Source organism: Ochotona princeps, chromosome 3 (genome assembly GCF_030435755.1).
Source record: "Ochotona princeps isolate mOchPri1 chromosome 3, mOchPri1.hap1, whole genome shotgun sequence".
NCBI classification, from domain to species: Eukaryota; Metazoa; Chordata; class Mammalia; order Lagomorpha; family Ochotonidae; genus Ochotona; species Ochotona princeps.
The window spans coordinates 102,877,134-102,894,457 of record NC_080834.1 but is presented as its reverse complement, the minus strand read 5'-3'; the positions used below and the strand labels follow the sequence as shown (position 1 = coordinate 102,894,457).

At 43.7% G+C, this 17,324-nt stretch overlaps 1 protein-coding gene across 3 annotated transcripts in view; it reads left to right on the top strand.

Moving 5' to 3' along the window:
• Window positions 1-17,324, top strand: part of DGKG (diacylglycerol kinase gamma) — a 196,364-nt gene that overhangs the window by 33,896 nt on the left and 145,144 nt on the right. For all 3 annotated transcript variants that reach the window (XM_058662200.1, XM_004591248.3, XM_004591245.3), the window contains exon 2: window positions 7,967-8,264. In XM_058662200.1, coding sequence (XP_058518183.1) covers window positions 8,198-8,264 — 67 coding nt within the window. In that variant the 5' untranslated portion in view covers window positions 7,967-8,197. The remainder of the gene's footprint in view (window positions 1-7,966; window positions 8,265-17,324) is intronic.

Here is a 17,324-nt window from a genome sequence, read left to right as displayed (position 1 = left end):
GAGCAGCTGGCACTCAAACTAGCACTCCAGTGCCACAGGAGGCAGCTTTACTCACTACGCATAAGTTCCAAGACTTATTTTTATGCATAAGGTATATGCTACTGATCCACTGAGTGAGTTATTAGATATTACTCAGATTTCTATTCATAAACTCAGATGATCTCATTGCAAAGTTCCTGTCTGATTCAGTTATCTGAAAGGCAGGCTGCACCTCCATGCTTAGCAGCTCCTGTGCCCCACACTTGGGCAGGTGGTTAAAATCTCATGACCTGGAGGAAGGCCACATTGTGATCACAGCCATATCAGCCCTGGTTGTGGCTTTCAGCACTGCTGTTCTTGCTGTTTAATTAGAAATTATGGTTCATTTGATTTCATCATGATCATATTAATTTGTGAAGGATATCTTGTTAACCCTGCAACAGGCAGTGATCCGTGTTTGCATGTATTTTTAGCCAATACTTTTCCAATTACTAAACTTCAATACATGAACAACTTGTAACTCAAGAGTGAATCATGCAGGTTCTGTTACAAAACAGATATTTATGTCATCTGTTTCCCCAAAATGCTTATACTAATATGGTTGTTTTAACAGTGACTGCATAACTAACTAACCGGACCTTGATTACTCAATGGTCAGTTTATTACTGTGGCTGGTTCTATGCCCTGGGAATTCAGACACAGCTCAGCAGGGACTGATTATCTCTACCTCACTTGATGGCTGCTGAGCAGCAATGGCTTCTTGTCTTGTGCATCTCTGGCACTGTGGCTTCAGTGGCTCAAATCACTGCATGCTCGATGGAGTGGCCAGAAAAGGATCTTATATCTGTGGCTTCAGTTCTCATCATCAGCTGGGCTGCTCACTTCTCCTGCGTGTGAGATTGAACATCCCTCTCTGCATGTGGCTCTGCCAAGTGATCCCTGTGTGCTCTCTCTAGAACAGTGGCTGGATTTCCTTCTAAGTGGATCAATGTTCCCAAGACCATGAAGGTGGAAGCTTGCAGCCCTTGCCACAGCTTGAGCCTGACTGTGGCACATGATTGCTTCTAAAGCATCCTCTTTGTTCAAGCAAGTCACAGGCACACCCCAGACTTGTGGGAGAAGAAACAGGGTATCAGTAACAGGAAGCATGGCTGTGGAGAGCCACCATTGTAACAGACTACCAGAATAGTGACAATTCATTATGAATTCAAGCAATTGCTGTAACTTGCAGCATATTATCAGATCAAGGAGTATAAATGGCTAGATTAGAATTCATAGGCTTCAGCTTATAACTCTGCAGCATATAAGTTTATAGACCATGATTTTAATATTAAAATGTGTGTACTGATGTGTTTATTTTGTCATAGACAACTTACAAGTGACATCAAGAATTTAACTCCAAATATGCCTTTTATTTCTCCCTGGTTATTTGTACTCATCAGTTCTTTTTACATTGAGATGAAGAAATAGATATAGTAGAATCTTTTCCTTTAAGCAAATGGTCTCAGTAAAAAAAAAAGAGAGAGACTCACTTTTCCAGGGCAAGAAATGAACCATCAGGTGCCAACATTGTAAGGCAGTGGGTTAAGCTGATGCTTGTGATGCTGTCTCATATGAGCACCACCAGTTCAAGCCCCCAGCTGCTCTACTTCTGATCCAGCTTCTTCTCATGCTCTTGGGAAAGCAACAGAAGATTGCCCCAAACATTTGAGCTTCTGCCATCTATATGTGAGATCTAGCTGGAGTTTCAGGATCTGGCTTCAACCTGGTCCAGGCCAGGCCATTGCAGCCATGTGGTCAATGAACCAGAAGATGGTAGATCTCTTTCTCTGTAACTCCCTTTCTCTCTGTAACTCTGGCTTTCAAACAAATCAATATTTTAAGAGGGGAAACGAATCATTGGAGATCTTGTACTGGCTAGAGCCACAAGATAGAACATTATGTGTGCCCTGTAGGATTCAGAGTCATGAAGGGAAGAGAGTTGACAAGTGTATGGAGCATGGAAAGTACCATTGGAGTGGAGAAAAGCTCCAAGAGCTAATGGAGTGTGGAGAATGCATGCACAGCTCAGTGGGAGTCAGCCAAGGGACTCTTAGAGTAGGTGATCCAGGAACTGAATTCCAAAAACCATGCAGGAGTTCTGAGGTTGAAGAATAGCAGGACATGGGACAGACATGGAACAGTCATCAAGACGTGACTCATCAACCGTCTGGGAAAACAGAGGGGAGTGTTTACCCCCCTCATTTCTTCTCTTAGACCAAAAGTGCTCATGCTGGTTTTCTGTAAATCTTCAGATGAATGCAGATAAGCTTCCCAATCTGGTGTCATAGTCATAAATCAAAGCTTTCAGGAGAGAAAGCACAGGTGAAGGGGTGTCTGCTCCTGGATAACTGGGTATGACTGATGGATTTGAATGAATGGAGAGACCTGGGGTGCAATTCTTTCTCATTGAGTGTGTTGTCTCGTTCTGGCTTGTGATTTCTGTACTGACATCTGTATAGGCAAATATGGTTTGATCCATTGTGGAGTTACAGAGCTGGAAAAGGCTTCAGAAACCTTGATTCCCACACCAGCATTTTGTGCCCAAAGAAGCTGAGACCGCAGACTATGGGGTGTTTGCTGCAAGTGGCATAGCCTTAGTGACAGAAAATACTCTTTTCCCATCCAAGTCAGACAACATCCACTCTCTGTTTTATTTAGAAAATTTCATTCATTTGTTTTCTGCAAGGAGACTTCTCAGAGTGGTGATAGGATTGTTTTTATTGCAAAAAGCCTCAATGAGGAGAGCTGCCGGGCGGACTGCTGAAAGGGAAGGACCACCTGGCCTAAGCTGGAATAGGCATTGTAAGCATTGGCTGTCCTCTCCTTGGAAGAACAAAACACCAGAGGCGGGCTGTCATGTAGGATACCTTCTGAACAAATAGTGTTTCAGATCCTGAATTTTTTCTGATAGAAATAGTGGTGCGCCTCCTTCCATTATAAAGCCTAACACCAAGCACCAACAGACACAACAAAGATAAGAATATTTGCTGAGTTATTACAATAGGTACCTCTTCCCCTTAGCATCATTCCTCAGCAAATGCAGTAGCTCTTTCAGGAAGCTTTCTCAGCCCTCAGGTGGCTCCCACAATTCCCTTGCATTCCTACTCTACTGCTCAAATGCTAGTCTGTATCATCTCCCACATGGGGCTACTCTACTACCGTAGAGGATACCCAGAGCTCCACAGTACACCACTGGGAGAGCAGGTATATTTGAGCTCGAAAAATCTTTACAAGTGACCGTTTTAGTGTGACCAAATGAGTAGAGGTTTGTTGTGGGAAGGAAGGAGTGAAGGGCATTCCAGGCTGATTAACAACATGGTTGGTTTTTGATCCATTTGCTCATGTTTATTACTTCCTACCATGGGCCTGGCTCTTTGGTGCAGGAGTAGACCACAGGCTTTTCTGAGCTGTGAGGCATGAGGGGATAGGGATAGAACGACAAGGTGAGATGTCACCATAAGTAAAGAACCTTCTGGAAATGGCTAAGGAACTGGCTCTTTATCCTAGAAGCTAATAGAGGCCTCTGAAGGGTTCTAGACAGGGACATGCTGGAATTGAATTTGGTTTTAAGTGAGGAAGAACTCCGTGAAAGACATGGAGTGATTCCTTGGATATATCCTTAACTGGGGGGAAAACAATGTGCAAATGAAGGCTGCAATATGCCATCTTTTGTGTAATAAAAAAAGGAGAGAAAGTATGTATGTCTGCTCAGTTGTGCAAAAATAAGCATAGGAGGGGTAGACTAAAAGTTGTCAGTAGTGGGTGGGAATAAAGTAGAAAGGAGCTGGGATGAGGACAGAGTGAAAGGAACACTGGAAAACAATGTCACTTTGTGTATACCTTCTTATATAATTATGACTTTTGGGACTATACTAAACAAGAAGTCATGGGAAGGGAGAAAGAGCTCTAAAGGCAAATTGAAACAGGAACAAATGGAGTGGGAATGAATAGACTTAAGTAACTTTTGAAAATAGTATTTGGAGGAATGTGCTGTGGGCTGGAAACAAAAGAATTGTGAACAAGTCGGGAACTCAATTTTGTTCTTCACAGGAGTATAAACTAACAATTCTGAAGTGATTTCATGTATGTTTTAACATTGAGAAAATAATGATATTGTAGGCAGTGAACAAAAGTCTGTTGGAGAAGGTTTAAAAATCGGAATAAATGAAAGTCTGAAATTGACATTGTAATGTTAGAGATGAGTATGAATTCAGGGTGTTAACATGCACAGCTGGATGGATAGATTGATGGATAGCTAGGTAGTTGGAGGGACAGAGAAAGAGGCAACAAAGACGAGGTAAGTGCATGTATATCTGCTTATGTTCCCTAGCTCAGTCCCTCATTGAATCTAAAAGTAAGGCACCACCTAATGTTCAAACCTTGGCTTCAAATCACCTTCTCCACTAAAAGGAATCAGGAGAAATGGCTGACCCAAAGACAAGGACTGAAGAAGTACCAAGTGAGCCTCAAACATTTTGTAATGCCAGGAAGTATGAGTGTTCACAGAATGAAGGCTACGTGTCTACAGCCAGGAACTACCTTAAATGAGTTTATACTTGTCAAACCTGGCATGATTTGAGATAATAATCCACTTAATAAAATACTAAACAATACTATACATTAGTGAAATCTGCATTTATATGAAAAGGTTTTACTTTAATATAATGTATATTTATTTCTAGTATAGATGTAATCTCATAGGAATATAACTATAAAGGAGAAGGAAAAGCTCTTCAATTAATACATACAGAAGGAATGATGGAATTAAAAACCTACTATCCAAACAAGAATCCAGCAGGAATGATTAGTGTAGGCTAGACTGGTGGCTGGCATTTTGTTGAGTAATCACTAAATTACAGCCATCAGAGGTAGGATAAATCAGATCTGGGAGCCTGGGACATAGCCCTGGAGACCTTTCACTCCGTGCTATTGGTTGATGGCATAGGCCCTGTGGCTAAGTGTTGTATCTGCCGTAAGTAATGACATTGTGACAGACATTATGCTAGGTATAAGTTTGGATTTTTTTCCCTATTTCTTGCATAAATTAACACCGATCTAGTGAGCTTTCTCTTTAGTACCTCCTTTGTAAGAGGAAGAAATCAAAGTTCAAGAAATTAAATGCTTGCTTAGGATCAAATGACTAACAAAAGGCAGAACTCAGCTTCCAGCTCCCTACCTGTTGTCTTCAAGTTCAAGGTTGCCCTTTCATGCAGAGAATCACTATGTCCTCTTAGAACTCCTTTGCTTCTGATAGTGTACAGAGTGATCAGGCCAGAGCAACTTCCTGAAACAAAAATACTATGCTTCCTTCTTTCTCCCTGACATATTTTCTGAACACTTAGCCTCATTTCCCTCATCTGCAGAGCCACTTAACTCATATGGCTGTCAGGAGGACTAAATTGGGTAATGTGGTAAAGCTCCTAGCACAGTGTTTGCTAAATGGCAGCAGCCACAGTGGTAATAGTAACTGTAATGCTGAATTCCTGAGTATTATGGAAAATGTTTCTAAAGAACACCCTTGCTTTTGGACTGGATTGGTTATCAGGGAGCAGGTTATTAAGTACTTTGTATAGCATGAATGGAAGATTACATCTTATACTGTAGGCAGTAGAAATCACTGAAGAACTTCGTTACTGGTTGGCAATTCAGAGAGCAGATCAAGTAGGGGAGAAAAAAAATCCCAAGATGAGGAGAGCAGCAGAGGAAGATGATAAGGATCACAGTTACCTAACGTTCTGGTGGGAGGGAATGGAAGGGGCACAGCAAAGATTTCAACCTTTTAAATTGGTCCTGGGATCTCAGGAGCTTATGCTGAGCCTGTCAGGGCATGACTAGAATACAAAGGAGGAGCAGATTGTGGGAACCACAGGGTGTTGGTTTGTGCTGGCTGGGAACACTCAAGGCAATCCCAGAAGACAGTTGGATGTGCAGATATGGACTGAGGATTCTAAATACTCAAGGTCAGATGGAGGCCAGGGCTCAGGCCTGGAGCAACGTGCCTGGGAATGAGTGGAAGAGGGAGTCAGGGAAGGCACGTGAGGTGGCAGCTGAGGACAGGATGGTGGACACACCAGTATTCACAGCTGGCAGAAGGGACTGAAGGAGGAGACTGAGGGGGAGCACTCAGCAAGAGCAGGGAGGTGTTTGCCATGGCAAAGGCTGCAGAGAGAGCAGCTGAAGCAGAACTGGACTGCATGATGCCTAGTGGCCAGAGCAGAAACAGGTGAATAAAGAGGTGAACTGGGCTTCTTAGGGAGAGAAAGTAGAGCTTGAACACTCCCTGGGAGGCAGACAGCTCGTTCCTTGGCCGTCTGTTCCCACCCATGTCCTGAGTTCTGCCAGATGGAAGATCTTTGCAAAGCTAGAATGTTTTGCCTTCTAGCACCTTCCCTCAGCTCTGTGTCAGCCCAGCAGCCCACATCAACCAAGGCTGTACTCTCCTCCTTGTAACTTAACCAAATGTGCCACCCCCTGGCCATCTAAATCCAGTATGGCTCCAATACTCCAGGTTCCCAGAACTACCTCAGCAGGTGTCCAGAATGAATTCAATTTTAGTAAAACAACTTGTTCCTTGGCAACATCAGAACCTGTGTTTTCAATTGGTCTTCATGCTTCCTCCCATTTAGGTCAATTGACTTTGTTTTCCAACTCTTCATTAGTGCCAACCCAAAAATAAGAGACATTTTGCATTGGGTGGCAAACACTTGCATATAACTGAAACAAAAATTACATGCAACAATATTTACCCTTACTACAGTGGATGCCCTCTAGCATTTTCAACCCCATTTTGTTCTGTTCTATTCTATTCTATTCTATTCTATTCTATTCTATTCTATTCTATTCCATTCCATTCCATTCCATTCCATTCCATTCCATTCCATTGTTTTAAATGCTGGTGCTAACCCATTACATTCATTTAACATCCTGCAAAAATTAATTTGATGACCAAAGGCATGAAAGGCATGAAACACTTCTGCTAGGAAAGGCTTAAAGGGGAAGATGCTGTGCAGGTGTTTGTGGGACTCCCTCCCCTTCCATTCCCTCAGGCTACCTCATGCCTGCCTGCCTGCCTGCCAACCTAACTGTTTTTTATGGCTCTGAGGGGACAGAGAACCAGTGGCTTCGGTCATTAGATGTCAGCCAGCCTAGGAAGTCACTTAGTCTCCCAAGTGGTTTGCTAGAGGAAGTTAAGCAGGTGTCATGGTGGAGTTTATAAGCCAGTGGAGGGCAGACTAGCCCACCTTTCAAGTCATCTCACATAAACTACAGTTCCTCAAATCTCTCCTGAGGCTGCTAACAGCCTAAGGCTGCAAGGATGCCCTTAGAGAACCTTGATGGCAGCTCTGGTGAGATACTTGAAAATCCCAAATGGAATAGTTCTGTGCCAGCACGCCATGTGGGCTCTGGTTCAAGTCCTGGCTAATGCAGTTCTCATCCAGCTCCCTGTGAATGTACCTGGGGAGACAGAGGAAGAACCCTTGTAGGAGACTTGGAGGAAACTCCTTGGCTCCTGGCTCTTGACTCCTGGCTTCAGTCTGGCCTAACCTTGGCCATGTGGCCATTTGGGGGAATGAAACAACACATGAAAGGTTCTCTCTCTCGTTATCATCCAATACATCCTCTGTCGACACTGCCTTACATCACAATGAATGAATAAATAATACATAAATTTTAAAAATTTAAAAAGTCAATCCCCAGGGCTCAGGAGTGCAGCCTGCCTGTGCACGCAGGCCAGGGTCGGCCACCCAAATGCCAATCCAGCTAACAACTGGACTTCCCTGCTCTCATTGTTCTGGTTGCCTCCTTCAGACCTGGCTGGGACACAGAGGCACTCCTTCCCTTGCAGCCCATGGAACTATTGCTTCCTGAACGTCTTGCTGCAGAGAACATGGGTTGATTTTTTTAAAAAATTCTGCTTACAGTGTCTTTTCTGCTTCTCCCCTAGGAAGACTCAGGATTTCCGGATCTTCCTAACCACAGAAAGGAAGATGTTGCCTGAGGAATAGAGCAAGTGTGTACTCACCTGTTGCTGCCAAGGACTTGTGGGGGCTCTGAGAAATCTCCTGACAGTGTAGCCACTGTATATTTGCAATGAATCAGAGCCTAGGCTGGGCTTCCCTCTGATAAACAGAGCTCCAGTCCTGGCCGAGGCTTTCAGCCCCTACCAAGTGCAAATATGAGTGAAGAACTGTGGGTGTCTCTCACTGCAGAAGAATTTGACCAGCTCCAGAAGTACTCTGAGTGTAAGTAAGCAGATCAACAGCTCTGGGATAGTATTTCCCCCTTGTCCAGGAAATGGCTTCCTGGTCAGTATAGTGTCATCACTGCAAAGCCGTGGGGACAACGGTGAACCTCCTGGCTTCTACTGAAACACAGAATCAGTGTCTTTAAAATAAGAGAATCATTATTTTCAGACTCTGTTGACAGCACCTGCTCACCATAGAAGTTTGGAATGTAATGTCCTTGAAAATAACTAGAATAGTTTAGAAATCACCAGTTAACTCTGTGGCACAGCTCTCCTGTGTACCTTGCTTTACAGGTGACATTTGCGCTGGGTACAGCTTTTTATGTTTACTTTGTCTGGCTAACATGATCATAAGTGTTTTGCTCTTTTTTCCCAGCTTTCATACAACTGTACTTTTCAGATAGATTTTATGGCAAGAAAGTTATATATCTACCAGTTTTAGAAGATTGGCTAAGGTAAAGTCTGCACTTTCTAATAATTCTTGGATCAGTCAAAGCACCTTAAACCATGAATTAGGAGTTTCTTCAGTTCTACTGTGTTTTCTGAAACAATCAACAGACTCTTGCCATCGCCACAGGCTACTGTAAGTGTGCTTGATGCTCTTGATTTCTTATTGGTCAAGGATGCCTTTCTCCACATACACATCAGCTTGGTAGTATTTTACTCTTGATGACAGAATTTTGAAGAGCTGTAGCCCACGTGGTTAGAATATTGCTTAATTCTATTCACTGTAATGAAGCCTACAATGTGTCTGCCCTCCAGCTGCTGTTGCGCAGGGCAGTCCCCTAGGAGCCTACCACTGGCCTGGCGGAAAGGACATCTGGGTCAAGTGCAGACTCTGCCTCTTACTGCTGTCTGTGATGTGACGGCCCTTGCATCCCTGAACCCCACCCCTCTGCAGTGCAGTGAGAGGCTTGATCTCTTCAGGCCCTGATGTCCTCTGACCCTATTGCTCGTTAAGACCAATGGATGATACATTTGTTACCTAGGGTAACTGTTACTTGTCAGCTTCCTTCCCAGCACCCTGGAGCTGTGCCCTCTTGTCTGATCTGGATGGTTTACAGAACCCCTATAATGTATTGACAAAGAGCAGGCAAACGTCCTCCTGGGTAAATTCAATTTTATTCAGTCTGCTCTGTAGGTCTGCAAAGTACCAAGTCCTGTCAGGAATGAAGCACAAAGACAAGACCTTTCCTTGAGGGATCAGAATCTCCTTGGGGTTCAGGAATGTGCGTATGACATCTGAGCACAGGGGGAAGGCAGCAGATAGGCAGCTTCAGTGGCGTGAACCAACCTGAGCACGTCAATGAGAAGGGAGAGCATGCCAGCAGAGTGTGGGGCTTCCTTAGGCTGCGAGCACAGTGCTGTGGCATGCACGGACTCAGCCACACACCTGTTCTCTCAGACTTCGGGAGACAAGAAGTCTCAAATCAAGGGTCACAAGGCTGCCACTTTATAAAGACTGCGAAGGAAGCCTTGTCCCTCCTTGGTTTGTAGAGCATCAGGTGTGTGTCCCTGAGTGTGTGCCTTTGTCTAAATGCCTCCTTTTCCCAAGGACACAGTGTTAGCTTGGACCCATCCTACTCCAGCGTGGCCTCGTCTTGACCAGTTACATTTTAGTAACTCTGTGTGAGGTCATACCCTGAAGTCCTGGTGCAAGGACTTCAACATATGAATTTGGCAGGGAGGAGACACTATTGAAGCTGTAACAGAAGACTGATCTCTCTCCTAATGCACCTGGGAAAGCAACAAAGGATGGCGCAAGTGCTCAGGTCCGTGCCACTGACCTGAGAGACCCAGGTAAAGCTCTGGGCTTCAGCCTGGCCCAACCTGAGCTATTGTAGCCATCTGGGGAGTGAATCAGCAAATGAAAGATCTCTGTCTTTAGCTCTAGCTCTGCTTTTCAAATAAATAAATATTTCAAAATAAAATGTAGGCATTATATAGGGAGTGAGAAATGGAAGAAAAAGCAGGAGCCATGGGGAATGGGTGGAAAGGACAGTTCCTGAGCTGGATGCAGAGGAGGGGCAAGGAATATCAGGGAGAATGTAGGACGGATAGGGGGGCTACAGGAAGCCTTGGGCTAGCAAGGTCAAAATGTGGGCCTAAGGCCAAAGTGGCAAAATGTAGAGCCACTGAGCTTTGCAGGATAATTGGATCAAGCAGGGTTCTTTGGGTGAGATCTAGTCTGAGCCCAGGAAACTGGAGTGTAACAATGAACAGATGCTAATTTGTGGAAATTGTGGTGGATGTCTCAGCAAAACTGATAGAACAAAAAGGAACCATTCAAGATATTTCAAGGACTAAATCTGTACAAAATGAATGGCATTAAGATGCAGGGCTGGTGGGCCCCAATGGGGAAGGTTGATTTTGAGATAATGATGACAACTCCACTGACGCATTCACAGGCATCAGCCATCAGAAAGCCAGCAATGAATGAGACACAGCTCCCATCCCCAGAGAGCTCATACCCTGGAGTGGGGAAAAGATGAACACAATTCAAACAGTGAGGCAGCAGGCATGGCCCTACTTAAGAAATGGGGAGCTTGGGGCAAGGCCTCACTCTCCATGGTGGGAGACTGTGCAATGCACTTGCCACTGGGAAGGGGTATTCTTGGACTCCAGGGATGGGGTATTCCAAGTCTTGGAAGGAGCTTGAGCATGTGCAGGGAAGTAAGAAAGACTGCATGGGAGGTGCTAAGAACCACAAGCAGTTCACAGGTGGGGAGCCTAGCGCATGCCTTGGTGCAAGGTAGGGGTTGGGAGTGGGAGTCGAGGAAGCAGTGGCGAGACCAATAGAACCCCTTCCCATTATGTAAGTTCTGCTTTCCGGGGCAGGAATAGATGAAGTGTGGATTGAATGGCAATTAGTAAGAGGTTAAACTACAGCTCTGACTTAGGAATCCTGTGTGACTCAGCAGGGCAAAAAAAAAAAAAAGTGGTAAGAATGGAGAGAGCAGAAATGTTAGAAGAGAGGGGAGGACATTTAATGAGGCTCGCTGGGACGACTCCAGTGGGCACTCAGGGAGGGTAAAGGAGGCAGAAGAAGACATTGAGGAGGAGTTGGAGAACCAGGAGAGTCCAGGATGCTGCAGGGAGCAAAGGAAAAGGTAGCACAGGCTCCCCAGAGGGCAGGATGGGGCGACTCAGAAGGTGCTGTCTGTGGGCTTTCCTGTGGTCTGGGTCTTTTCTTTCCCTGCCATGCTGTCCTCCTCTTGTCCCTGCCCCAGGGCTAGATGAGGTGCTCTGGTACTGCTGTTCCCACAGGAGAGCTGGGAGAGATCATGATTCTTGGAACATGATTCATCCTCAGAGGAAACCCTGAGAAAGCCCCTAACACCAATTTGAGATGCATTCTGGCATTCAGTCAGCTTGCATTGCCATGGAAACTGCTCTTCCATAACTGCATAAACAGGAGTTTTACAATAGAGAAATAATGAAGTGTACAGCCTAAGAATAGAGAACTTCTACCAATGGGGCTGCCAAATAGGAAAGGCTCCACTGTGCCTGGGTCCACCGGGCACTATCAGAACCTTCTAGATGACGTGCTCTATGGAAGGAGAGTCATCTGAAAGCTGCTGTCACAGGCATATACATTTATTTTCCACATACCTCTGTACCTGTACACACACACGGCTCAGAAGTTCATAGAAAATGTACATTACCCATTTCTTCCATTTTCCCATGTCCTGTGAAATTCCCTCATGAAGTTGATCATGTCTTCTGAATTAACAATGTAAACTGCTTGTCAAAAAAGACAAATGCTACGTCAAGATATTTGTATAATACAATAACAACATTCTGGAAACCAGAGAGGTGAAACTTGAATGTGTCTAGGGTCTTATTTCCCAGCAATAATCCCTAACTACTGTATTTGAGTACAAATGTAGGTATCAAAAGATATACTAAAATACATATGCACAAGTATGAAAGTCTTTGAGAAAGTTTGTGGGAAATGATATTAAAAGGTTGTCCTAAGGAAGCAGTGCTTGGTGCAGCAATTCAGGTGCTGCCCGGCAGCAGAAGATGACTGAAATCCTTCAACCAGAAGATGGAGTTCCAGGCCCCTGGCCCTGGTCAGTTCCACCCCTGGCTGTTGGGGAGTGAAGCAGCAGATGGACGATCTCTTCTGTGCATGTGTCTTTCCACCTCTTTCTGTAACTCTGCCTTTAAAATGAATGAATGAATGAATGAATCTTAAAAACTGGATGCTGCTTCAGATGTCCATATCCATATTGGAGCACCTGGGTTTGAGTTCTAACTTTGCTTTCCATTAAGCTTCCAGCTGATCCATACTCTGGAAAGCAGCAGCTGATGGATGAAGTGCTTGGGCTTTTGCCATCCATGTGGATGGAGTTCCTGGCTCCTGGCTTCAGCCTGAAGTGCCCAGGTTATTGTGGCTACTTGGGGAATGAACCATTGGATGCAAGATCTCTCTCTGTCTCTTTGCCTATCTCTGTCTCACTGCCTTTCAAATAAAATGAAAGTAAATGGAAATATTTTTAAAAGATACTTATGTTTATTTTCTCTTAAAAATTTTACTTCTGCTGCTTATTATTATTATTATCATTTTATGATACAGTTCCATAGGCCCTGGGATTTCGCTTATCCCCTATTTAGTTCCCTCCTCTCTCACTGAGTTCCCCTATATCATTACTGTAGTATAGTTCTTCATAAACAGTCATATGTCCATCATTGTGGGCATGGGCAATGGCAGAGAGTCCAGCATCCAATTGTCAAGATGTTAGTAAACAGTTTCATTGGGAGTCCATCTTTGCCTGGTGGTAGAGATGCATACTGCACTATATCCTCATGTCTGGATATGATAGTCTCCATTACACAGTTACTATACATCCCTTTAAAAGAAAAGCAACAATACAAAATCAACAACAGGAAGAAAATGGAAATTTACAATAGCATGAAGTTAAATAACATGCTACTAGATATGATAGTTTCCATTGCACAGTTACTTTATGTCCCCTTAAATGAAAAGCCACAAAACAAAATCAACAACAGGAAGAAAATGGAAATTAACAACACTATGAAGTTAAATAACATTCTACTGAATGACAAATGTGTTGCTGAAGAAATTAAAAAGGAAATCAAGAACCTTCTTGAAGAAAATGATGCTAATGTATGATGTACGAGTCATTGAAGAATTCAATCAGAACAAAGTGTTTTGAAGAGATGAAACTAATAAAAACAAATCAAAATCCGTGAGGTACAGTTTCTGTTGATCTTTATTGGAGAGATATGTCTCCTGTAGGTAACAAATAAATGGGATTTGTTTTTAAATCCAGTCTAATCTATGACATTTGATTGATGAGTTTAAGCCATTTACATACAGGGTTAATATGAATGGGTGGTAACTTGGTTCTGTCATTTTTGCATTGGGTTGTTCATTGATTTAGTCTTCTGTTGCTATTTTACTGGGATGTTCTTCACATTTGCCTTTAGTTTTGGTGGGTGCTATCCCCTTCTCTGCCAAGAGAACATCTTTAAGCTTCATTTGTAGGGCAGCTTTGGAAGAGGCATATTCTTTTAAATTTTCTTCATTGTGGAAGAATTTTATTTCATTTTCAAAGACAAAGGAAAGCTTCACTGGGTATGTTATCCTGGACTGACAATTTTTGCTTTTACAATCTGGAATAAGTGGCTCCATTCTCTTCTTGCCTGTAGAATTTCCTGCGAGAGGTCTCCTGTGAGTTTAATTGACATTCCTTTATATGTCAGTTGATTTTTATCACGTGCGCATCTAAGGATTTTTTTCTTATGTTCAATTGAAGACAGCTTGATGATCATATGTCCTGGTGAAGGCTGCTTTTGTTCAATCCTGCTGGGAGTTCTGTGCCACTCCTGGATGCTGCTTCTCAGTTCTTTCTCTAGATTAGGAAAATTTTCCCTTGTTATTTCATTAAATACATTTGTAAACCCAGCTTCTCTTTCTGCACCTTCTGGGACTCCTATAACTCTTACATTTGGCCTCTTAATAGTGTCTTTCAATTCTTGAATACCTTTTTTAGTCTGATGCAGCTCTGTGTCCAGCTTTTTGTTTGTTTCCCCCTGATGACAGGAAATATCTTCCAATTCTGAGATTCTTTCTTCTACCTCCTTCACTCTATTTTGGAGAGTCTCCACTGTACTTTTAACTTGCTCCACTGTATTCTTCATTTCTGATATGTCAGCTTTCATTTGATTCATTTCCAGTGTGACATGTTCCTTAAATTCTTTGAATGTCTGCTTTACGTGCTTCTTGTTGTTAAGAAGCTTTATAACAAGAGTTTTGAATTTTGCATCCTACATTTCTCAGTGTCTTCCTCAGTGAACTCTGAGGTTGGCAAAGGGTTTTGCTCCTTTGCAGGAGAGTCTTCAGTCATATTCATTGTGCCTTTGTCTCTTCTTTTGCTGTTGGTTATTGTACTTCTGGTTATCAGATTCTTCTCCTTGGGGCAGGTTTCTAAGCTGTGTCACCCACAGGTTTATAGTTCGATTTTACTTGTTGCAGTTGATATACACGGCTCTTTGTTTGCCAGCGAGTCCCAGGTCTGGTTTCTTATGTTAGATTTCCACCATGTTCTCCATAGCGCTAGCTCCTGATTCACCACTCTCCACCTCCTGTGATACCATGCTGAGGCTGCTCCATTGTCACAACCTTTCTCCCACTTCTGGTTGGAGCAGGTCCCAGGATGAGGGGCACACTAGGAGCCCTATATAGCTAGGTTGTTGGTGGTGCTGATCTCGCTTGAATCTGTTGGCTGTTAGGTCTGAGGGCCACACAGACGTATTTTGACCCGTATGATGCCACAGTTGGTATTTTTTTTGGTGTGGGACCAGTGCAATGCACTGAGCTCAGTGAGTTTGCTCTCAGCTCAACACATGCACAGCTCACTGTTGTCCCTGCAGTCTTAAACCCTTTGTACAAAATGACATATGGTATGCCACTAGTAGAGTTCTTGATCTGCTGGTCATCAGGTCTGAGGGCTACCTGGACCTATCTTGGGTGGAACCTGAAGGATGCCACGTTGATGCAGTTCATTGAGCCAGAAATGAGTTCACTCCCAGCTCAATGCATGTGCCGTCCTACCCCATGGCCTTTGCCTCCTTAAACAAAATTTTTGCTGATTCAGCTCTAGGGTGCAGACTGGGCTGGGAAATCCACCCTATTCCTCTGCTGCTCATCTGGGCCTTGCTGCTCTGTCTCTGTTGCTTGGCAAATCACACAGACCAGCAGGACAGGCAGTTCTTTGTCTGGGTTTATCTCCTGAGTTCACGGTGAACATTGCTTCCCACCTGGTTGCTGGAGGCGTTCTGGCTACCACTGCAGTTCAGACCACTGCTCACTGAATGTCGCTGGGTATCAGTCACTGCAACACCACACCTTTGTGTCTGTTGCTTTCCTGTGTCTGTCAGTCTCCAGGTATCCCTCTGCTGTTGTTCTGTCCTTTCTAATTTGCTGGAATGTGCCCTCTCTGCCCCACACTGGCTAATGTTTCTCCATTTGTTTAAACATGTCCTTACCCTATTTTGCCATCTTGATTCCCCTTATGTTTATTTTTATGCTCAGAACTTTGAAATCCATGTCCAATTTTTGTAGAGAAACATCTTCCATGAACTTTTAGAAAATCTTTTTAAATTCATAGATTTCATAATCATTTTTGTACCAAGTTGAGCATCTTTTAATTCCATTTTCCACAAAATTTTGAATAACTCTCCTTATATGAGTACAAACATAATTATTAAGATGTACACACATATAGATCTGTGTTTATGTGAAACACACTCAGAAATATGCGTACTATGCCATTTTGTGAGCTGTTTTCGTCACCCTGACAATATTTTTCAGTTTTGTATTGCTGAGTCAAAACAACTTCAAATCTGTGCTTGAAAACAGCAACCATTTGTTTTTCCCATGATTCTCTGGGCCAGGAATAGGGACAGGTTATGACTGGCAGCAATGGTCTCTGCTGCCCCATGTTCAGACTTCAGGAGGGAAGTCTCAAATAATGGTGAGTTAGACATAGGCAGTTTATTCACTTATGTGGTGCCTGACACCTTACTCGGGCTCTCTCTCTCTCATCTTCCACATCCTCTTCACATCAGCTTTCTTTTCAGCAGGATGGCCTGGATTTTACTATAGTAGATCAGGACTATAATTGTAGCCTGGACTTCCATCACGATGGCTCCAGGCTCCGGCTAATCAGAAGCAGCTTCTGTCAGACCTTTTTGGCACACAGGTGCAGAGGCTCTAGAAAGTCTTTACTGGTCAAAGTGGCCACAGGGTCGGTCTGGAGTCAGTGGAATGGAGGAAAGGACTCCATGTCATGGAGGAGGGACTCACCCAGGGAGAGGAAGGGCTGACGTAGCCTTCACTGGAGCTTCACCAGCATGCAGTCTGTGGCTCAGCGCTCTAGAGACACATGTGATGAGTGGCTGCAGCGATCTCTCTTGGATGTCTTTACACTATCTCATTTTGTCACACCAGGATTGCGATCTTACGACATAGTCGTAGACTCAGAGTGTCTACTGAGGCAAACAGCGCCCACATTCAACCCTACCCTGATTAACCGAGCCTCTAGGGAAATGAGTCAATTTCTGGGTATCACAGTTTAAAGTGGATTTGGACACACTGGAACTTGTTTGAGAAGTGCCACTGGCATGGTGAGGGGCCCCACAATCTAGTTATGAAGTTAATGTGCATACTTGCTACAGAAGAGATGGGAAAGATGGGGCAGAGATTGTTGTATTAGATGGCTCATTGTTGTCAGGGGAACAAGTATTAGATTAATTGCCAGTGGCTGTGAGAGGTACTTCTGTGACCAATGGAATAAATCATAAGAAAACTGTGGTTTAACATACGGAATGCATTTATTTCTAATGGTCCAAGTTTTCCAAGATGGAGTAGAATGGGCCTAGCTGTAATTGTGTTTCCTTTCTCTGCAAGTGTTTGGTCAGAGTTGGTTGAGACACAATAGGGAAGATAAAAGCACTTGTTTTCTGATTAAATGACCTTCATTTGTCCTTCCAATACACCTGGTTTCTAAGTTTTAATCCAGAATGC